Source organism: Peromyscus maniculatus, chromosome X, assembly GCF_049852395.1.
Source record: "Peromyscus maniculatus bairdii isolate BWxNUB_F1_BW_parent chromosome X, HU_Pman_BW_mat_3.1, whole genome shotgun sequence".
NCBI classification, from domain to species: Eukaryota; Metazoa; Chordata; class Mammalia; order Rodentia; family Cricetidae; genus Peromyscus; species Peromyscus maniculatus.
The window spans coordinates 80,027,017-80,051,494 of NC_134875.1; the positions used below are offsets into that span (position 1 = coordinate 80,027,017).

General features: G+C 37.9%; 1 protein-coding gene and 1 long non-coding RNA gene across 17 annotated transcripts in view; both read left to right on the forward strand.

Moving 5' to 3' along the window:
* Atrx (ATRX chromatin remodeler) overlaps nt 1-24,478 on the forward strand; it is a 180,666-nt gene that overhangs the window by 152,553 nt on the left and 3,635 nt on the right. For all 16 annotated transcript variants that reach the window (XM_015986247.3, XM_076562565.1, XM_006992600.4 and 13 more), the window contains 4 exons: nt 21,504-21,653; nt 22,525-22,650; nt 23,705-23,800; nt 24,149-24,277. In XM_015986247.3, coding sequence (XP_015841733.1) covers nt 21,504-21,653; nt 22,525-22,650; nt 23,705-23,800; nt 24,149-24,277 — 501 coding nt within the window. The remainder of the gene's footprint in view (nt 1-21,503; nt 21,654-22,524; nt 22,651-23,704; nt 23,801-24,148; nt 24,278-24,478) is intronic.
* Nucleotides 7,352-20,983, forward strand: LOC143270979 (uncharacterized). Its single transcript, XR_013048168.1, has 2 exons — nt 7,352-18,553; nt 18,602-20,983. It is a non-coding gene; the product is annotated as an uncharacterized LOC143270979 (long non-coding RNA).

The following is a 24,478-nucleotide window of genomic DNA, read 5'->3' on the forward strand; positions in this document are numbered from 1 at the left end:
ATGAGCTTTTATCCATCTATTTTAAAAAATATCAGCAAGCTAGGCATGTTGGTACATATCTGGAATCCTAACACTAGGGAGGCAGAAGTAAGAGGATGATGGAGTGTTTGAGCCCAAGTTCTACTTAGTGAGTTCTAGACCACCCTGTCTTTTCCTTTCTTCAAAATGAGTCAGTAAATAAAATAAAATAATATCTCCCTGGGAAAGGGCCCCAAGAGATCATGTTATGATTGACCTCTTGTTTTATGGGAAACTGGATCAGAACTGGTAAGTGGTAAAACCATGGCTTTATCTACATGTATTTTCTGGCACATTGTTCTTGGATAAGGAAATATTACTTAGTACTAATATAGCAAGTAAAGGTATTTCTATATAAAATGAAGATTATTATTATTAATTTTATGTTTTCCCTTTAGAAAACATAAGAGAAACATTCACGCTTAAAATGTTGCTCATAAGAGAAAATTTGTGGGTGTTTTCTAATATAGATAAATACTTTATAAGTTAATCCTATTCTAATTCTCTAAATGGCTGTATATGTGCCTTTTCCTATTGTCTTGATTAAGAGAATTAGGAAAACAGATATCTGGGTACCATATTACCATCAGAGTAACTTCTGTCACTTGTAAAAACATTTATTCTTCATATGGTTGTGCACATTCAGTTAAAGCAAATGGGGTTAGAAAGAAATTTTTTATAAGCAAGTCTCTAATGCTAACATAACATTTTGGAGAAATTACACACACACACACATCATCATCATCATCATCATCATCATCATCAAACTTTATATTTGTTATTTTAGAGAAAGGATCTCATTGTTGTCTTCATACTTCCTATACTCCTGCCTCAGCCTCCTGAGTACTGTGATTACAGGAATTTAAATCTTTTTTAATGTTGTATGTATATATAAGCAAGTTTGTTAGTTTTCTAATGAGTAAAACTGAATTTCAAGTTTACTGAAAAAGTTTTTGGAAAGAACTTCTTTTCCTCCCTTGCCTTGTAAAGTAATATATTTGGACATAATGGGTATCCTAAAGCATAGATCTGCATTCTGCCTGTGCCATCATTTGATTACATGTTCTGCACTATGGTAGCTATTGGTGTAAACGAGGCTGTGATCTTTTGGGCATAAATACAGCATGCCATTTCTTAGAAGAAGCTGATTCTGAGTTCTCTTCTTTGCTGCCTGCCTTTGTTTTACTGAATCCCTTGTTTTACACACACACACACACACACACACACACACACACACACACACACACACACATATAATTTTTGGTTTTGTCATTGGTTTTTTTAGACAGGGTTTTTCTGTGTAACAGCCCTGGCTGTCCTAGAACTCACTCTGTAGACCTCACAGGGATCTGCCTGCCTCTGCCTCCTTGGGATTAAAGGTGTGCGCCACCACTGCCCAACTTTGTTTTGTTGTTATATAACCCTTTCTGGCCTTGAACTTACTATATAGCCAAGGATAACTTTGAAGTCCTGATCATCTTGCCTCTACATCCCAAATCCAGTGATTAATACTTAAGCTACCGTGTCTATCTAGAAAGAGCTTGTTTTTGTGACAATTTCAGATTTCTTGGACAACAGTTTCAGGGCACTGGAGTGTTTAAAATAACCATTTTTTCCATTACTTTTAACAAACTTTAATAAAAGGTATCATTTTATTTTTCATGTTAGGAAACACTGTATTAAAAATGATTTGTCTTCATTATGTTATAGAGTGTGAGTTTTATTTGTAGTGCTGGAGATCCTAGGCCTTTTCACTGTGTGTGTGTGTGTGTGTGTGTGTGTGTGTGTGTGTGTGTGTGTGTGTGTGTGTGTGTTGGCTACCCAGGTCTTTATACATGGTAGGCAGTCACTGTACCACTTAAGTTACACCCCCAAACCGCCTAGGATTTCTGAAGCAGTGTCTTCCTATGTGGCTTAGGATAGCCTCAAACTATCTTTCTGCCTTTACCTTTGGAGTGCTGAATCACAAGCGTGTACCGCCACACATGATTGTATATTCTTTAGAATAGACTGAATATTTTCTATGCAGTAATTAAGTTGCTTCTGTACATTTAATAGCACAAAAACATAGTGTAATCATATTATACATATTCTTTTAGTTTTTTTGTTCAACCATTTATATTTTGAAAATATTTTCATGTTTGTACTATACTTTTTTTTAAAAGTACTAAATAGTGTTTGTTTTGTTTCCAACACCTTTTGTATTACTTTTATCTAAGAAGTTCTTTTAAGAATTTGTACTTATGTTTATGGTTTTAAAAATAGCCAGGTGGTGGTGGTGCATGCCTTTAATCCTAGCACTTAGGAGGCAGAGGCAGACAGATCTCTCTGAGTTCAAGGCCAGCCTGGTCTACAAAGTGAGTTCCAGGACAGCTAGGACTGTTAGAGAAACCCTGTCCTGAAAAACCTAAATAAAGAAGTAAAACAAGAAAGTTCCCCTTTTCAATTTGAGAATATTTTATATCTAGTTTTATCTAGTTAGCATCTTTTATAAAATTGTATTTAATGTTAGATTTCAACTCATATAAGAAATAGCTCATGAGTATTTCTAATAGTAAATAAACATTCCTGATAGAAACCAGTGAATTGCTAAGCATGCACACTTTTAATCCCATCATTTGAGAGAAAGAGGCAGGAGGATCAGGAGTGCAAGGTTAACGTATGCTACATAGCAAATTTGTGACTAGCCTGATCTATATGAGACCCTGCAACATAAAGGGTAGAGAGTTATATATCCAGGTGTGGTATAAGCACACACCTTGTAATATCACTTACAGGGGAGGCTGAGGCAGGAGGATCCTAAGTTTGAGGCCAGCTTGGGTTATATACCATATCAAAAACCAAAGTAGAGAAACTGAAAGAAAGGACATTTTGTTTATTATATGTTGAACTTCCAGTTAGAGGAAATTCGTTTGACTGGGTGAACCTGATTTGCTGGCTTTAGAGGTATACTATTAGGCTCTGCTGAGAAGAACAAGACTGCATCTGTGCTTAAAAGGTTTTCAACTAGTGTTGTCATTGTTTAGGTCTTGTTGAAGCTGCCATACTGACTTCGTGGGCACAGCTTCCCTGTCCTATATGGAAGACACAGTCTCAGCAAACATCCTGGTCTTTCTACCCACAATGTTCTTTGAGCCTTAGGTCGAAGGCCCACCTCTAGATGAAGAGCTCTAGGTGTTAGTGACTACAGAGAGAAGGAGGATAAGTCTTCCCAGGGATAAACCCTCTCATTGGTTATCCAGCACCAGATAGTCAGCCCTAAAACATATACATATGAAAAACCCTACATCGACTCAGTTGGTCGTTTTTCATATAATATATAAAATTTATATTTATGCATACATGTAGCAATAATAATTAAAGGTAGAATAGTAAAAATAAAAAACCCAGGAAAGTAGAAGGGGAGCTTGGAAGTGTAGAAGAAGAAATGGGTGGTAGTGACATGGTATGATAATAGAGGGTTGAAGATAATCAAATCATATATACATGTATGAAATGTCATCATGAAATCCATTATTTTGTACAATTAATAAATGTAATGAAAATGAAAAAAAATCTGGTAAAAAAAAATGCTGTCTAATTGCTATGGGCCGTCCAGAATCAAACCATATGTACTATACTCGATAGTCAGAATGGTCAGAGTTAGGCCTGTTCACTTAGAGACTTAAGCTATTGTGTTCTTAACCCTTTGCCATAAAGCAGAAAAGGAAAGGGAATATTGATGGCCATATTAACATGGGTATTTCAAACCTGTCAAAGTTCTTCAGTAAAGAAAAATAAGCATTGATTTCTCAAGGGTTGTATTCTCTTTTTTTTTTTTTTTTTTTTTTTTTGGTTTTTCGAGACAGGGTTTCTCTGTGTAGCTTTGCGCCTTTCTGGGAGCTCACTTGGTAGCCCAGGCTGGCCTCGAACTCACAGAGATCCGCCTGCCTCTGCCTCCCGAGTGCTGGGATTAAAGGCGTGCGCCACCACCGCCCGGCTTTTTTTCTTTCTTTCTTTCTTTTTTTTTTGGTTAATGGTTGTATTCTCTAAAGAGTTTGTTCTGAGCGTCTCCCAGCAACTGAAAAGCTGTAGTGTTTTCACTTTGAAGATGAGGAATCCAGGCCTGGTGGTACAGGCTGCAGTTCCAACTACTCAGGACTGTCAACTTAGTGATCCTTGTCTCAGAATAAGAGAAAGCAAAATGAAGAGCTATAGATCAGAGGTATAGTTCTTACCTAACAAGAACTATACAAGGTTCTAGGTTCAGAACCCAGAAATACAAAAAAAAAAAAATCAGAACGACAAATGAAGGCTCAGTGAGATGCTGGCCTTCCGATCTGGCCTGCTGAGTACCAACACAGCTGCCTTTCTCTCTTCCTGGGCTGGGGATGGAAGCTCTGTACTACTGACCTATCCTGTAAGTCTGAGAGTTTATACTCTAAATATCGTACTTTATTGTTGTCTCTTCCCCCTAAAAATTACAAACTTACCAAGTACAGGAAACATGGCAAAGGACCCGTGACTCTGAAAATTCAGTGGCATTTTTTAGGATGCTTTTGTTTTGTTTTGTTTTGACACAAGGTTTCCCTGTGTAGCCTTGGCTATCTTAAACTAGTTATGTAGGCCAGGCTGGCCTCAAACTCAGCGATGTGTCTGCCTAAGCCTCCTGAGTTTAAAGGTGTACACCACCACACCTGATTTAGGATGCTTTATTTTAACAAATGAAGATTTTAGAATTTAGAATACTTTCACAGTCAATAGTTTCATGTGCTAAAATTAAAATTCTATAATGTAGTCATTTAGCTTATGGCTTGTGAAATTTAAATTCTTCAGATGTATGCAGATCTTTAAGGTTCACAAATGTTTATTTCATGCATACTAATTATCTCACAAAACTGGGGCTTAGAGAGTTTGTGTGGCCAATAAGGTTGTGGCTAAAACTTGAAACTTGCTTTCATAATTGTGTCTGCTATTGCAGAGATGGTTCAGGGCTGGCACTGTGTGACTAAATGAGATCGGGTAGACCGAAACAGCAGGAGCTCCAGCACCTACCTATCCCCTTTCAAGTAGAGCCCTTTGCTTTGGTGCACTTTTATGTATTAGGCTTCAGTATAAAGTTAATAAGTCTTTTTATCTTGCCTTAAGTGAACAGAATAAATGTTCTGGGTTATATATATTAGAAATCTATGTAGGCTACCCAGTTCTTTGGGAAAGTTAGGGTGAGGACTTGCTTGAAGAAGGCTTGAAGAAATGTTGAAAATAGAAGTGACTATGGCATTATTGAGACCACAGGGGGAACAGGAAAAAGAAATAAGCATAAAATGGTAGAAGTTGGCGGAACCTATAGAAATAAAATCATCATACTATAAGGTTACAGTGGCAGTATAGAAGTAGGTTTGGGAAGAGAAGGAAAAAAAAAACCCCAAGGTGGATCGGGTTACGATGAGATTACTTAGATTAGGAATCATATTATGGCTGTAGGATCTATTAAATTTTAAGCAGAAACATTTTTCACCTTAGAAAAATAATTTTGCGTGTGAGTGATGAAGAGGAGCTGGAGAATAGAGTGGATGTTGAGAAACTTGTTAGGATACTGTTGCAATGATGTAGATGAGGTAATAGGTCTAAAGCAAGGCGATGACAGTGGGGTGGGTACAGTGGAGTTACTCAGTGAGTGTTGTACTTGTTCCTGAGGCTTGTGTTTATAAGTTCATTTCATCATGCCAGTACTTTGATAGTATTTATTTTGACATTTGCAGTGAAATATTGTTTGTCATTTTAATGTGCTTTTATTAAAGATATATCAAAGCTACCTCCTATTATTACAGTAAAATTATGGCCATAGATCCTTTTATCTATAATTTTTTATTTGTAATTTTCAATTTAATTTTTAACAATAATTTCATACAATGTATATTGGTTTTTTGAAATAGGGTTTCTCTGTGTAGCCTTGGCTGTCCTGGAACTCACTCTGTAGACCAGGCTGGCCTCGAACTCACAGAGATCTGCCTGCCTCTGCCTCCTGAGTGCTGGGATTAAAGGCCCACCATGCGCCACCACCGCCTGGCTTCCATACAATATATTGTGATCATGTTTTCTTCCTTCCCCTACCTCCCAGCTCCTCCCCACCTCCCTACCCACCCAGCTTTATGTTCTTTCTCTCTTTTGTTTTGTTTTCACATTTTCCCCCTTCTTTGTTTTGGTTTTCATTTTTGTGTTTTTTTTTATTAATTTTTTTTTAAGATTTATTTATTTATTATGTATACAGCATGTATGACTATAGGCCAGAAGAGGGCACCAGATCCCATTACAAATGGTTGTGAGCCACCATGTGGTTGCTGGGAATTGAACTCAGGACCTCTGGAAGAGCAGTCAGTGGTGCTCTTAACCTCTGAGCCATCTGTCCAGCCCTTATTATTAATTCTTAAGACTCCAAAAATGATGTATCTTTTTTGCTCATGTTTTTAAATTTATTCATTTATTTTTAAAGAAGAAAGTAGAAAAAATGATAAATCTTCATTCCTTTCCTCAACAAGTATTATCTAGTTATTAAGTAGCATGCCTTTTTGTTATTTTTTCTTAAAAGTACTTACTTTGATTTAACTGATGTGATTATGTGTCTTATCACATCCTTTTTATTGCATAATTCTTGCTCTTGTATTTCTGTTATTGTTTAATTGTACTTACTTCTCAACTTTCTAATTAGATTTGATATCTTAGACTTATCTCAGATCACTTGACTGTAGTTTAGTTTCTTATTTTTATGGCTCTTTAAAGGCAAGAGCTACATTCTTCCATTGTTCTCTTCTCAACTGAGAAATGTAACACTGGGCACTTTGATGTGGTCTTTTCAAACAACTTTCTGGCAGCATGGCACCGAACTTGCATCATTCCTAAATGACCTACTGTCATGGAAAAGTGTGGTTCCAGGTGCTTGAGTGCTTAGTCTCACTCTTAGTCGGGAAGGAAGAGAATTGATTAGTTTTTACCTTGTGTCTGGTTTTGTTTGGGTCTTTTTGTGCTGCCGAGGTAAACTCCGGGCTCTGCACATGCTCCCCACATGCTTTACTGCTAAGCCCCACAGCAGCCCTTTATATTGTGCCTTCGTTCCTTCTTGAATCTGCCGTGTTCGTCAGCTTCATTCACCACCATATCACGGTACTTATCCTTAAATCTTAATTGTTGTTGCCAATGATAGATAATATTTTCTTCTAGTGAGTTAATTTTTGGGTCTTCTGAAGTATATCTCCTAAATCTGTATATTCATCTCCTTTTGGTTCTTTTTCTTTTCTCTGCTTGTTTGTTTTTTATTTTTTTTTTTTTTGTTTTTTGCTTTTCGAGACAGGTTTTCTCTGTGTAGTTTTGCGCCTTTCCTGGAACTCACTCTGTAGACCAGGCTGGCCTCGAACTCACAGAGATCCTCCTGCCTCTGCCTCCCGAGTGCTGGGCTTAAAGGCGTGCACCACCACCGCCTGGCTTCTTTTGGTTTTCTGATATATAGGGTCTTGCTGTATAGCTTAGACTCACCTTGAACACCTAGCAGTCCTCCTGCTTCAGCATCCTAAAGACTGGGATTACTGGTATGAATTCGAATCCCCAGTTCTCTTAGTTAGGGTTTCTGTTACATTGATAAACACCAAGATTAAAAGCAGCTTGAGGAGGAATAGGGTTTATTTGGATTACAGGTGTAGTAATACATCATCAGGGGAAGTCGAGGTAGAAACTGAAACAGAGACCATAGAGAAGTCTTGTTTACTAGCTTGCTCCCCCTGATCTTCTCAGTTTTCTTTCTTACATACCCCTGGACCACTTGCCGAGGAATGATGCTACCCACAGTGGGCTGGCCCCTCCCATACCAATCATCAATCAGGAAAATGCACTATAGTCTTGTCTGCAGGCAGTCTAATAGAGGCATTTTCTCTATTAAGGTTTCTTGTCCCAGATAACTTCAGCTTGAGTCAAGTTGACAAAATACCAACTGAGATACTAGCTTCAGTCCCTCCTTTGATAATGTTCTTCAGTCATTGTAAGCCTTCACCAAACTTACAAATTGGCCAAAACAGGCTCTCAGTGATAATAGAATTGGTTAAATATTTAACATTTATGTAAATTTTCTGAGGGAAAATGCTTTTTCTGGCAATAAACTTATAGATTGCATTGATTTCAGTGATAAAATCTTAGCCAGGGCCACATTTCATAATACGCCTAAGTAGGTGTTTTGTTCCCCTTAAGTACAGTGTACACAGCCTAAGTTCCGTACCCTTTATTAAGAAAACAAAAGCCAGTAGAACTGGCATAGAAGCGTTTCTGCACTTTTCTTTTTCAGCACTGTACCACTTATGTCTCTTTAAATGTGGACTGCATGTTGGTAATTACAGGGAAGACAAAATGGGGATTTCAGCTAAAGTACCCTAAGTGAGGCTTTAGGTTGGCTTTCTCCACCCTGATCTTGTGTACAATTTTCCCTCCTAGTCTTCAGTCCTTTATTCAGGCTTTAATACCTCAAAGCATAGTTTACTGAACAGAGATGTTATTGTACAGTTTTATTAGCCAGCACATGATAAAATAAGGTTTTGCCTTTGTCATTCTTAACATTAGAGTAGAATATTCTCCATTAAAATAAATTGATGTGAAGCATGGAATAACTAATCAGCTTATTTCAGGAACTTTCTCTGAGCTTGCATACATTTACTTTTGAAACATAAGAACCACATGGTGGTACATGAGCCCAGTTTTTGCTGGTTTCTAAGAAGCCAAGTTTCTAATTGAAATAGAAAGTTTAATGCCATTGTTGTTTACTTCTCTGCCTCTTTTATTACTCTTTTGTAAAAGATTTATTTATTATGTATAGTGTTTTGCCTGCATGTATGTCTGCAAACCGGAAGAGGGTACTAGATCTCATTACAGATGGTTGAGAGCTACCATGTGGTTGCTAGGAATTGAACTCAGGACTTCTGGATCTGGAAGAGCAACCTGTGCTCTTAACCTCTGAGCCATCTCTCCAGCTCTCTTTTATTACAAGTTTAGTCTTTTTTGTTTAATAAAACAAAGACTTATATTATTCACACATACATGTTAACTGGTACAAAAACACTTATTATTTATCTGAGTAAGAATAAAATACCAGAAAATACAACAAGCTTAAGAGGAATTATTTTAGTTCTACCATTACTTTATAGGTTATTAAAGTCTCTTATTTGGTGTTTGTTGGGATAAGTGATGCCAGGGAGAAGGAACAACTGGTTTGGGTCTTGTCTCTATTCCAGGTCATCTGCTAAACACCCTTTTGGAGGTAAATCTTGTTTTTTCCTTTAACTTCTAAAATGTATTTCTTGGTGGGGGCTGGCCTGATCCCACAGTGTAACAGTGAGCATGTGGACATCTTACAGGAGTCGGTGCTCTCCTTTCATTATGTGAATTGAATGTCAGGTCCCTTTACTGACTGAGCCATCTCACTAGCCCCTGTGTTTGTTTTGAGACATAGAGTCTCACTCTACACTTGAGGCTGGCATGGAACTTCCTATGTAGCCGAGGCTGGCCTAAATCCATAGCATTCCTCCTATCTTAGCTTCTGTAGTGCTAAGATGGCAGAAATGCATGATCACACCTAACTCTTAGGGAGTAGTCTTCAACAAGCCACATAAGCTTCGTGAACCTCACTATGTTTGAGGAAATGACAGATATCACACACACACACACACACACACACACACACACACACACACACACACACTCACATGTGGTAACTGCACCAATGTTCTCTCCTAGTTTTTATTCCATAGTTAAGATGTTGTCATTTTGCTAAGTTTATTTCTCTGAAAGCAATATAGACTTTTTGTTTTGTTTTGTTTTCCGAGACAGGGTTTCTCTGTGGCTTTGTAGCTTGTCCTGGAACTTACTATGTAGACCAGGCTGGCTTTGAACTCACAGAGATCTGCCTGCCTGTACCTCCTGATTGCTGGTATTAAAGGCATGTGCTACCACCTCTTGGCTAGACTTGAATTCTTGAAAAAAAGCACCACATAAGGTCTTTATCCTTATAAGATCAAAGTTGACATGAATGAAAACATTTAGGGGCCAAAGGAAATAATCTTAGCTACACTGTAGAAGAAACATGTATTGGAGGCTTGAGTTTCCTTAGAGATGAATTGTATCAGTTGGCATAACATTAATTACTAAATACTGATAATTTCTTCCAGTGAAGTGAGCATGCACTTGCCAAATACCTTTTCTAATAGCTAATGATTTTCTTCCCCACTTTTTAAGATAATATAGAAGAATTATCTTTTAGCTACCTGATGCTTCTGTAGTATTTGTTTCGGTTTATAATATTTTACTTAATAGAGAATCTCAGTTTTCAGTTACCTCTGTAGTAATATTTTAAAGTAAAAGAGTACTGGTATCCTCCTACAAGCCACACAAAATATACTTGCTATTAGTGCTTTATAGTGCTGCTTTGTGTCTTTTTTCCCTTTTCTTTCTCCCTTTTTTTAAACACAAGAAAAACTAGTAAGATGCCAAGGCCACCACGTCTTTATGTTATAGAGATCATGGTGCCAATGATACCTCCAGATAACATATTCCCAAACTTTGGCAAGCTACACTGCCTTAGAAATTATTGCCATTGGGAATTACATCATTTATAATGTATCCTTGCTGGCCAGGGTGTTTTGCAAGATTCCATTGGGGAAGGATTAAGTTGGACTTCTGAAATTGTTTCCTTATGGAGAGTTTGATCCACTACAAATATTTACTACTTGCTAAGCCTAGTGATGCATGCTTGTGATCCCAACTGCTTGAGAGGCTGAGGCAGGATGATCACAAGTTCAAGGCCCATGCTGATTCATTTCTGTATTGTGGGCTTTAACATGGGTGTAATAGTACATGCTTTATAGAGATATGAACATTGAGTGTTTCATGTGAAGTTCTTAGGATAGTGCTGCTATACAGATGTACGTTCTGTTCACCTTAAAAAAATTCTACAGTGGGCTGACTTGGGTTCTCATCTCAGGTTTAGAACACTATACTATTTTGATATGCTAAAATACATCCAACGGATTAAGTGTACTGACCCACTCTTTTAGAGATCAAGCTATCCCAATATTCTGTTTAACAGTCGAGTGTCTTAGCTTCCTTACTGCAAAGTATAGAACGGGAACTTGCTATGTAGACAAGGTTGGCCTTGAGCCCACAGAGACCTACCTATCTCAGCCTTCCAAGTGCTAGGTTAAAGACATGCATGAAGGCACCTGGCTTACGGAAATTTTCAAGCCAGAAAAAAAATATAATATCCACAAAGCAATCATGTAGTTTTGCCAATTGTTAGTATTTTTGCTAAATTGACCTCACCTATTTTAGTGAAAATTTTTGCATCACAGGCATTGTGTTGTTTGATTTATAAGGATTTTTTGTTGTTGTTTTTTCAAGACAGGGTTTCTCTGTGTAGCTTTGGAGCCTGTAGATTAGGCTGGCCTCAAACTCACAGAGATCCACCTGCCTCTGCCTCCCAAGTGCTAGGATTAAAGGTGTGTGGCCACTGCTGCCGCCGCCACCAGACTGATTTGTAAAGATTTAAAGAGTGTGTGTGTGTGTGTGTGTGTGTGTGTGTGTGTGTGTGTGTGTGTCTGTGGACTCAGTTTTTTGTGTTTTGTTTTTTTCTGCCAGAGCTGAGGACCGAACCCAGGACCTTGCACTTGCTAGGCAAGCGCTCTACCACTGAGCTAAATCCCCAACCCAGGACTCAGTTTCTAAAGTGCTTCCCCAGCAAGTATAAGAACCTGAGTTCATATCTACAGCACCCATGCAAAAGCTAGGCATATCCATGTGTATCCTTAACCCCAGTGCTGGGAGAAGGGTGGAGATAGGGGGTCGCTGGAGCTCATTGGTTAGCCAGTCTAGTCAGACCAATGAACTCGAGTTCAGTGAGAGATCTGATCTCCAGAAATATGGTGGAAAGCAATCAGAAAGACACTTGACATCAACTGCTGGGCATAGATGACTTAAACACTCATCTCTAAAGTATTAAAACATTAATACCCATACTATAAAATGAATAACTTCTTAATTCCCTAACATTATCCAATATCTAATGATTTATTTATATGTAGCCAGTTGCCTCAGAATGTTTTGTAACTACTTTGTTAATATTGAGATACACTCAAGTCGCACATACTACATTTGGCTATAGAGACTTTTGCTATACCTTTCTTTAAAGTCTCTTTAATTATGTGTGGTCTCCTCTACCCATTCTTTGTTTGTTTATTTCCTGGGGTGGGGTGCGAGAGAAAGAGAAGAGGGAGATCTCATATATATTCCACAGAGTGGAACGTAGGCATTAGACCTGAAAGCTTGAGTGTATTTGTGGCAGATACTCTTAGCAAGAATATTTTATGGAGTGTTTGGGCTGTAGCTCAGTGGTAGAGTGCTCTCTCAGCATGTGCAAGGCCCTCGGTTCCATCCCTAGTGCTGAAAATTAAAAGGAGAAAGTTTGTGGGTTATATAAAAAGAGATGGTATCCCGCCCATCCCCCCAAAAAGAAGCAGAACGAGACAAATGAAAGTTTGAGGATAAAGGATTAATATCTCTGAAGTACTTCTAGGGACCTTTAGTGGATTATTTTGGGCTAGGGGTATAACTCTGTGGTGGTGTGTGCATTTAGCATGAATGACACTCTGGGTTGAATCTTAGCACTCAAAGATCAGTTAATAAAAATACATTATGTCTCTGAGTCCTTAATGTGACTGTATGTGGTGTTATCTTTTTGTGGTATGGGCAAAGTTAGCATTCAGAAAGAGATGTTGCAAAACAGGTCCTTGATCTCTACATAAACATGTGCATTGTTAACATATCATTTTTTCCATTCCTCAGTCTCTGGCAAAAATGGGAGCATTACTGACAGCTAAAATTCCCTGTGTAGTTCTAGAATTTTTGATACTCTTATATATAAATTGCTTAGATTTTATCATTTTTTATTTTAAATAATGAAAGTGTCTATTAATCATCAGCTAGATTTCTTTTTTTTCCAAACGATTTAATTTTAGAGGTAGGGGTGTGTGTGTGTGTGTGTGTGTGTGTGTGTGTGTGTGTGTGTGTGTGTGTGTGTGTGTGTGTGTGTGTGTGTGTCCGTGTGTGTGTCCGTGTGTGTGTCCGTGTGTGTGTCCGTGTGTGTGTGTGTGTGTGTGTGTGTGTGTGTGTGTGTGTCCATGGAAGCCAGAGGCTCTTATCCCCTGAAGCTGGAGTTCCAGGTTGTTGTGAACTACCTGATGTGGATTCTGGGAATCAAACTTGGGTTCTCTGGAAGAGCAATATGCTCTTAGCCACTGAGCCACATCAGTAGCCCCCAGCTAAATTTCTTAATTTTTTAAAAAAATTTCTTAATTTATAAAATCAAAATTATCCATGTATATATTATATGTTGTATATATGTGTGTGTGTACATATTCTTGAGACGGGTTTGATTATTCTTTCTTTAGCTTTCTATGTGTGTGATTTTCTTGGAAATGGTGTTAGAAAAACTGATCATACCAGTGGAGTTTTCCTAATAGCTTACCAACAGGACAAACTGCTTCGGTGAAGAGAGCAGTTCAGTTCTTTCTGATATTACTGATGGATGAGACATGATCCTGTCTGAGACCATTGCATATATCAACAATAAAGTCATCGGTAAAATGGGCCCTGTGTCAATCTTCATATGTGTTGTTGTCAGTAGTAATGTTGTAAAGCGGATACTGACTGGGCTCACTTTATACACTTCAAAACTGAGACTTAAGAGAAGTAATGTGCTCAGACATAGAGCTAATAAGTGGTAGAAACTAGAATTGAGATGACCTTAGATCTGCACTGTCTAGTACAAGAGCCACAGGCTACAGACGACTATTTATTTATAGTAAAATTGAAAACTTCAGTTCTTGGCCAGGTGATGGCAGCACACATCTTATTTCCAGCACTCAGGAGGCAGAGGCAGGCGGATCTCTGAGTTTGAGATCAGGCTGGTCTACAGAGTGAGTTCCAGGACAGCCAGGGCTACACAGAAAAACCCTATGTCAAAAAAAACAAAAACAAAACAAACAAGCAAAAATTTTAGTTCTTCAGAACTACTACTGTGGTTTGCGTTTATGTGATCATGTATATGTTTCATTTAAATTCTGTCTTAACTTCCATCTGAAATTCAGAAACTAACACAGGTTTTCTTTTATAAAATAAGTTGACGACATAATTTTATGTTGGTATTAGTATTTTGAGCAGTTTAGCTGTGGGGTCGTAGTCTCTTAAGGAGAAAAGCCTGTGAAGCATTTTGCTTTTACATTCCCGGGAGTTGGGGACACGACTGACAAGTTGTCCGCTCCTAAGGGTCAACCCTTCATTGATAGAGGGATTTCAGTAGCACAGTTTCTGTGTGCCATGGGAGTTGTTACTGTTGGCTAATTCAAATCTGGGGCTTCTAACACATTAGAGGAAGAAGAGTGGCAGACCTGAAGCTGTGTGCCCCTTTCAGGGAATTACTAGATTCGGCTATTAGATTGCATAGGTACGCTTTTGTATTACTTTTATTATTTTGGACCCTTAAAAGAACAGACATTGCAGAAGAGATTGATTTGCTCACTGTAAGAATTACTGGATGACCTTATTCATAGCTTTTAAATGTTTATATCCTTTTTATCATTTACTTGTCTTCTGATGTTTTCATTCCTATTCTGTATGTGTTATAATACACCTATTTTGGCTTAGAGAGTGCTAATGTTTGCAAAAACACAGAACTTGGTCATGTGAACTACAGATTGTGTGAGATGAAAATTGATTTCCAATTTAGGTCCTGCTTGGAAAACTCTAGTCTCTAGAACAACTGTGGTCATGTGAAATCTACAGTGATAGTCTCCATCTCATAGTGGCATGCAGCACATACAATTAATCATTGTAACCCAATAACCAATTTTTGAAATGTAAATACTAAGTATAGTGTCTAGCTCTTCAAATGTGAAAGAGAAACCCCTTCCTTTTAAACATGGTTTCTGCTTTCTGCTAATGTTAGCTTGGCAGATGTACCTTTTCTTTCGCTGCAAGTGACCAGTCTGTGGCTGTCAGTAACTCAGACCAGTACGCTGTGCCTGATGTTCTTTAGCAAAGGTTAGGTGCTCCAGACACACAGGTCGACTATGACAGTCATCCAGTAAGCTCTCTAGTTACTTTCTGCACACACTACAGTCTGGCTTCCAATGTGAAAGTAAAAGCTTTGGGACCATGGTTATTAAATTTCTTCACTAAAATGCTAGACTTCTTAAAGTAATAAAAGAGATTTTTTCATTGCCTTTTGAGTGGGTCATATGGCAGTTAAGTATTCTAGTGACCTTTTATTTCCAGATATTATAAAACTCAAATTCAAAGTGATAGTAAGCAAAATATTTTTGAAATGTGCCAAACCTCCTACCCTATCCCCAGGCTAAGCCTTGATTATTTTTTAACAATTTTATTTTCAAGGTTGGATTTCAGAATTAATTAGAGGGGAATTTTTGTCAGCTTGCCAAATACTTGAAACTTCTAAATAAATTAACTTAAACTTTTAATTTATCATTAATTTTGTTTTACTAATTGAACTAGTCATCTTTCAACCTTAAAATGTAGGTGGTTAGCTGAAATACAGACCATGCTGTTTTCAGCTTGTAGGCTTTAAAAAAAAAACTTTTTAAGCAAAAATAAAGTTTAAACAAAGAAAAGTAAAGGTACACATTTGGATGTAATTTAAACCTCATTTTGATGACTGTTGGCTTGGTGATTATAGATTCTGTTCCAGTATTGTTTTCAATAATAGTGTTACTATAGCAACAAATATAAATGCTGCTTTAAAGGGGAAAACAAAAACCTTTCCACTGATTGTATCTTACATGGGATGAGAACTGTAAATTTCATAGTTTATTCTGGATTTGCAAAACTGTTTTTCTTGCAGAAGTAATCTGAGGATCCTGTTACAAATACTTTTTGGCCCTCTTAATCTCATCCTTCATTTCTTATACTGATTGAATGCAGCAATTAATTTAAAAGCCAACGATGTGGGAATGGTGTCTGCTTTCAGGCTTCTGAACTGTATTAGTTTCTTTTTTTTTAAGACAATGGCTTAATTTGTGTGCATTGTCTTTTTATTTGTAAAATAGAGAGAGTAGGGGTGGTATTTGCATGAATTTATGTGAGTGAATGTTCATCTGACCAGAGGTGACACTTTCCATCTTGATTTTTTTTTTTTTTTTTGAGATAGGGTCTCTTGCTGAATCTTGGGCTAATAGATTTGACTAAACTAGCTGGCCAGTGAGCCTCAGAATTCCTCCTCTCTCTTTGTCCTCAGCCCTGGGTTTACAGACATGTACGGCCATGCCCAGCTTTTTATGTATGTTCTGGAGATCCAAACTTAGACCCTTGTGCTTGCAAAGCAAGTTCTTTACGAACTGAGCCATCTCCCTAGAATCTTAAAATGCTGATTGTGGCACATATAGTTGTTTAAGGGGTTGAGTGTAGTCAATATATGAGGAAATTATTAAAATATACACACTAACTAATTTCATTGCGGGTGTCATAATCAAGAGGAAAAATTTTAATGTCTTAAAAAATACTTTACTTAAGGGAATGAATAGTTGATGAAGTTTTTCTGCAGTTTTCAACCTTCCTAATTCTATGACCCTTTAACACAGTTTCTCATGTTGTGGTGACCCCTAGCCATAAAATTATTTTCATTGCTACTTCATAACTGCAATTTTACTGCTGTTATGAATCATAATGCAAATATTTTTGGAGATAGAGGTTTGTCAGAGGGTTGCAACCCACAGGCTGAGAACCACTGATAAAATAATGTAAGCTCTGTACACTCTTCAAAAATGATGGTTTGTATTTGTTGTAAGATGATGTCCATGCAAAAATAGCAACAGAGAAAAGTATGTTTCAACTAAGTATAATACATTACTATTTTTATGCAATGCTGCATGTATAAATATGTGGAGGAATACATAACATGTTACTGATAGCTGCCCCCAGTTGTATAGTTTGCTATCAGTATTACTTTCATTAATTTATTTGAACAGAGATTATCACATTCATTAGAAACAATATAAAGAGTTTCTGTTTTGTTTTTGAGGCTTGGTTTGATAGAATGAGGAAGGTATTATGTTAGTAAGGCTCCAAAATTTATTAATGGTAGAAATCAAAGTAATATGAACTTTTCCCATGACTTACTAGTATTTCAGTTGGCTATGAATCAAAGAGAACATTATTGCCTGGGCAGAGGCTGAATTGTCACTATTACCTGCCCTTAATTAGGTGATCATGTTTCAAGTTTCCGCCTCAAGTTTCCACTGAGGTGGAAAGATGACTCAGCAGTTGAACACTGGCTTTTCTTCCAAGGGACCTGGGTTCCCAGCACCCACACATCTTGGTTCACAACCAGCTATAACTCTAGTTCCAGTTAATCCAGGCCCTCTTCTGGCCTCTGTGGGTACTAACACATGCATGATGCACAGGCATGCCTACAGGCAAAATACCCATATACATAAAGTAAAAATAAATAAATCTTTAAAAATTATACTTGTTAAGGAAAAGAAAGCTCAAAAAAGTTACAAGTGCTAAAAGTAAAGAAAAATGAAAGGCCTCATTATGTTTCTCCCTTGCCCAGAGTCCTTCAAGTGATTGTGTGTGTTTGTTTGTTTTATCTAAAAAAGTAGATCTAAGAAATGGAGGAGCCATGCCTCCTGAAAGTAAGCATTCTCTGCAGTGTGATACAAGAATAATTTCTGGATAAGAGTTGGGAAATCCACTTGCTAGTCCCAGCTAGTCCCCTGTATAATTGGAAAAGTCACTTGCCTGGCCCTCAATTTCTCCTAATTTCAAGTCAGTAAGTTTGGGTTTTGAAATTATAGGATGCAAAGGACTAGCCTGATAAAACTCGCTGATGTCTCAGGCATTTTTACTGTGTATGTACACGCTATTTCTGGAAAGGCTTCTCCTTCACACTAAACAAGTAATGTCTGATTTGGGTTATAATTAGATGCTACCCAATTGACATGGTGTTTATTATTTTAAAAGTTGGGTGTTTTTATTTATTCTGCTCTTCTTGTAACATCTTGTTATACCTGTGAGCAAGTAGTAGTTAGTCCATATTTAACTTCTGTTCAAAGCCAGATTTATCAGTGGTATAGCCCAAAATCCAGTGGTGTAGAGTTCTCTTGGTCCCTATATTAGGTAGCTTTGTCAGAGAAGTGCACTGATAGCTATTGTGGTTACAGTTATCACTTACTGCCAGGCAGAAGTAAAATAGGTACTATCCATAGAGCCTTGTAAGAGAACAGCTATTCTTGTTCTGTTTGACATGTTCACCTGTAAAAATATTAGAAACCGGGGAGACAGGAGGATATATATCTAGCTATATATCCACTGCCAGCCTCGCTCTAGGTTTAGTTAGAGATCTTGTCTCAAGGGTACAAGGTTAAGAGTGATAACAACAGGACACTGGATGTCCTCCTCTGGCCTTTGCCTGCATTCATGGAAGCATGCGCATATACTATGCACACACATACAGGTACACACACATCCCAACCATGCACATAAACTATGCACACACATACAGGTACACACACATCCCAACCATGCACATAAACTATGCACACACATACAGGTACACACACATCCCAACCATGCACATGTACATACACTTACTCACAAGCACATCATATTCCAGCCGCACACATACACACATCTCAACCATATATATGCACATGCACTCACTCACACACCAAAAAATAAAAGTAAAGAAAATTATTTTAACCCCCCCCCCAAAAAAAAAACATCTCCTTTTGTTGTAGTTGAAGATGCAACCCCAACTTAGGACAGAAAAATCCCACTTTGTGATACTTGGTGGGAAATAATGACCATCTCTTGTTATAAAACTGACAGGCCTTGGGTCTTATTTTCACGGCCTCCCTTCCAGCTAGAGTCAGGTGCCGATGGCATACAATTGCCCTAGGTTTTGAATCCTAATCCAATGCAGTTTTCTGTTACCAGGCCTTCCCATTTAGGCCTGCTATTCATTGTGTTGCATGAATGTACCACATTTGCCCAGATCTCAGAGAGGTGCTATCAATGAACGACAAGTGGAAAGAGCATCAGTAGAAACCAGAGTCCATGTGGCCAATGGTGGCAGGAAGCTGGTAGAGGCACCAGCATAACAGTGCCCATGCAAGACACAGTCCCTGATGCCATCAGATGCCTGAAGCCACAGACAGCACCAACCCATGAGTTTACGTGTTTCTCCTATACATGCATATAAAATAAAGTCTTGATTTATAAAATAAAACAAAAATACTAGAAACCAGATGTGGTGATTGGGAACTGTAATCCTGATACCCAAGAGGCTGCAGTAGGAAGATCAGGAGTTTAAGGCCAGTTCATGATACGTTAGCAAAACTCTCTCAAAAAACTCTGAATATAGTGGTTCATGTCAGTAATCCCAGCACTTGTGAAGTAGAGGCAAGATTAAGAGCTCAAAGCCAGTCTGAGACCCCACTCAGGAAAACAAAACAAAATACATAAATTAAAAACTGAGTATTACCTGGTTTGTTTGTTTCTGTTGTGCTTGGGGTAGTCATGGGAGTCATGTTAACTTTTCGTAGATGCTTTCATAAACCAGGCACATCTATCTGCCTGGTAGTCCTAGTAACTGCTGTGAAATTAGAGCAAGTGATGGTAAGTCCATTTAATGGGCCACAGGCCAGCAGCTACGATTTGGATGGAAGATTTCTACACCAGACACTACCTTTCAGAGCACCTCTGGGGTCTACCAGGAAATTTCCTTGAAATCCTTTCTTTGTATGTTCTTTGAAAAGCTTGCTCATTTCAGCAAAGGAGGTAGCACATTCTGCATGTCAAAATGAATTATGAAGTCCTAGTTATAGCTTTATCTTTAAAAAGTCAGTTCCTTTTCCTTCTTGAAAGGAAGTAACTATTTCAAGTGTTTGCTACAGTAGCAAAATAAAAGGTTGTTTATATGAGATTAAATAACACATTATATGGAATTAGTGTCAACATATGCTATTGTACAGGGAAAGACTTAGGGATTCATGATTTGAATCTTTCATCTTGAGTTGCTTAACAGACATTTGACTTCCTCCCTTTCTTGGATCATATTTCTAAGTATGGCTAAATATGTGGAGGCAGTTTTTTTGCAAGTGTAGGATTTGTCTATGCTTCAACTTATGCCTGAGTTAAGTACTGCTAGATGCAGGTTACCTCCTTCTCTGTGCATGGACCTCACCCTCATTCATTTGATCAGTAATTTGTTGTACACTTAAATTCATAGTTTAGAAAGTAGAGCCAAGGAGCACTTGTTAACAACTTTGCAAAATCATTTTGTAAATGAATTAACTTTTCTTTTGTATCCATGTTTTCATGTATGATTTTTTTTAACAACTTGTGGATATTTTCAAGTTTGTTTGCTTATTGCAATAGGCTTTCTTTCTTTTTCTTCTACCAATACTGGGATTATAGGCATGTACCACATTTAGGTTTGGTAGGTTTTTGACGCAGGGTCTTGCACTGAATTGCACAGGTTGGCCTTGAACTTTGATCCTTCTGCCTCAGGCTAAATTGTGGCTGGGAGCTGGGTAGTGCTGACACAAGCCTTTCATCCCAGGAGAAGTCAATTTTGTAGACCAGGCTAGCCTCGAACTCATAGAGATCCACGTGCCTTAGCCTTCCAAGTGCTGGGATTAAAGGTGTGTGCCACCACCTCCCTGCAAGCCTTCAGTTTTTAATGTTCAAAGACAGACTTAGGGCTAGAGAGGTGGCTCGGCAGGTAAGAACATATACTACCCTGCAAAGGAGCTTCATTCCATCACACATGTCCACAGCTCACAACTGCCTGTAACTCCAGCTTCAGGGGAATCTAATGCCACTAGCCTTCAAGGGCACTGTACTCAACACACACACACACACACACACACACACACACACACACACACACACACACACACAAATAAAAATAAATAATGAAGGCAGTCTTAGGGCTGGCAAGAATAACTTGGTAGGTAAAGTTGCTTGCTGCTATGGTGCATGTTGTAGCATACATGTACACATACACACACATACAAATAATAATACTAATAATAAGCTCAGGACACCATTTTTAAAGACAATGTTATAATTAATTGGTGATGTGTATTAGTTTAAATTTGTAGGTAGCCAGATAGGGTGGTACATACCTGTAATCCTAGCACTTTGTAGTTGGAGGCAGAAAGATCAAGAGTTTCAAGGTCATCCTTTGCTACATAGCAAGTTCAGATCAGCTGTCTCTTTAAAAAACTCTAAATATGCTAAGTTATGAATGAAATTCTGATGTGAGATCTGTTTTCTCCGTGATTTATAGAATATGTTGGAAATGTGCAAAGCAGTCAAATATTTACTCTTAACGGTTTAGAACTATGAAGATAGGATCCAGAGAGGGAAAATAATTATGATTTCACCCCTCAAAACAGGATACCATACTTGCAGAACTTCTTCAGATACATAAAGAACACATTGTAGGATATCATGAGCATGACTCGCTTTTGGACCACAAAGAAGAAGAAGAGCTGACTGAAGAAGAAAGAAAAGCAGCTTGGGCCGAATATGAAGCAGAAAAGAAGGTATTGCATTCAGAGTGCTTCTTCTGTGGGGCTTCTTGGGGAAAAGGAGAAGCTTAATTAGAGTGACTGTGATTGGAGTCCATTGTCTGCATGTATGCCATAGTGAACTTTGTTGTTGTTTTGTAGCATAAAGATCTGCAAATAAATGAATTCTTTTGGAACTAGGTGCAGTGCCTATGGTCCTAGATACTTGAAAGGCTGAGACAGGGAGATTATTTGATCTCAACAATTAAAGACTGGGCAACAAATTAGAAACAAACCAAACTTTTTAAGTTAGTCATTGGACAGAGCAATGAAGAAGAAAGCGTCATATTTGAAGGAAGACACATTAATGTAGTTGGTCCTCAGGCATAGGCTCCCTAGTTAGGAGTCTCAGTTTGTGGGGTTTGGCTATGATCAGTAGTAAGGTAGGGAGAAGAAAGCAGTTTATACTTTAAAAAGCCAGCAGCACTCCATTTCTGCTTTAGCCCTTGCTGAATTAAGAGCTGCACATTTAATGTCAATCTCCAGCAGCAACTTCATTTAAAATAATTCAAGTTTGTTTTAAACAGCAGCACACTTGAACATGGAAATCTTATTCTAATACCTGAATCCTTTTCAAACTCCTGATTGTACCAAACTTCTTTACCATTAATATGATGTTAGGAGTCTCATCAGAATTCAGAGTTCCCTCAGTCTGTGGGGTTAAACCTTTCCATGTAATAAGATCTTAGTTTCGGGTAAAAAGGGTGTTTTGTTTATGTGTGGAAGAGTGTTAATAATTTCCTAGATCTGAGAAAGTAGATTCTTTACTAAACCAGTAGGTGATGTAGAATTTCAAGTTTTTAATCACAATGTGAAAAGTACGTAACTTTTGTTTGTTTGTTTTTAGGGACTGACCATGCGTTTCAACATACCGACTGGGACCAATTTACCCCCTGTCACTTTCAGCTCTCAAACTCCTTATATTCCTTTTAATTTGGGAGCCCTGTCAGCAATGAGTAATCAACAGCTGGAGGTGAGTTTGAAAGGACAAAAGTAGTTTAACGTGAATTAAAGGCAGTTCCAACAGCCTTGTTGCAGGTTCCCAGTACAGGAATATCACATTCTCTAAAAGATTACCCTGAATAGACCAAGAAATTTCTCTTTTATTTATTGACCTTTTTGACCAACCTAATAAAGTAAAATGGAGTTTGTGCAGAGCACAAAGGAATCGGTCCTTGAATTAATGTAGTTTGAATTATTTTAATTAAGGAACAATAGGGCAGCTGAATGGCTAGGGAAATAGCACTTTGATCACTTATAAAATACGTGAAAAAAAAAACAAATTACTTAATGTTTGAAAATAGATTAAATGCATACATGAGTTTAAAAGCAATGTAGAGTTGCCATTAGGTGTTCACTACTGTCCATCATTATGACGTTTATGATTTTTTTTTTTACTTTTTTTTTTTTACTTTTTTTTTTCTGAGACAGGGTTTCTCTGTGTAGCTTTGCGTCTTTCCTGGAACTCACTTGGTAGCCCAGGCTGGCCTCGAACTCACAGAGATCCGCCTGCCCCTGCCTCCCGAGTGCTGGGATTAAAGGCGTGCGCCACCACCGCCCGGCTAACGTTTATGATTTAAAACCAGAATAAAATATGAATTAAATAGGAAATACCAACAGTTTAATAATTTAATCTGTGGTTTCATTTTTAAAATTTACTCAGTGGGTTTATTTAAATTAACTGGTTCAGTAAACCCCAAATTTGCATGTTCCTAAAATGTCTCTTGTATCATTGAGTTGGTTTTTTGCTTGTTTGTGTGTTTTGTTTTTTTGAGACAGGGTCTCTCTGCAGAGCCCTGACTGTCTTGGAACTCACCATGTAGACCAGGCTGTCCTTGAACTCACAGAGATCTGCCTGCCTCTGTATCATTGAGTTTTCCTTCACTTATAGATGCTGAGTTTTGCTGCTCTCTTCAATTGTTTAGGTTTTAAATCAAGTGCTACAAATTGGCAAGAGGAATGATCTGTGTACTTGAAAGCTAGGTTGTCTTTCTGTCCTATGTAGCTTATTTCTTACATCCTTCTAGGACCTTATTAATCAAGGAAGAGAAAAAGTTGTAGAAGCAACGAACAGTGTGACAGCAGTGAGGATTCAGCCTCTTGAAGATATCATTTCAACTGTAGTAAGCACATTAATAATTGACTTATATCAACCTCCACTTTATGTATACCTCACATAATTTGTTTTAACGTTCATTCACTTTTCTACTTTCTGTGGGAAAAATCATGTAATCTTTAAAAGTTTTATGATTCAAAATAGTAAAGTACCAATAAGCTGTATAACAGTCTCAAACTGTAATTCATCCATTTTGCATAAATGTTAACATAGGAGAAAAAATGGGAACGAGTAAAGGAAGGAGAACGGGGTGGGGTGGGGGTGGGGGGCTTAAAATATTCTGACCATATTTCAGTACCTTAATAATTTCCTTTCAGTTGTACAGTCTGAGTAAATCGAAATGTCTTTCTTTTAGTGGAAAGAGAACATGAATCTCTCCGAGGCCCAAGTACAAGCACTAGCATTAAGTAGACAAGCCAGCCAGGAGCTTGATGTGAAACGCAGAGAAGCCATCTACAATGATGTATTGACAAAACAGCAGATGGTAAGAACTCTGCCTCTAGGCTCCCTTGGATTTTCTTCAGTTTGTAATGACTGTAATAACCGTACAGGGTGAATGGTCATTGATTAGTCTCAAGTTTTGCTTTAAAAAGACAAAAACAAAAGCCTAAAAACAGTAGTGTTAAGAGAGATTTGGCTGAGAGAGTGACACCACAATCAGTTCTCTTGGATGTTTTTATAGGAT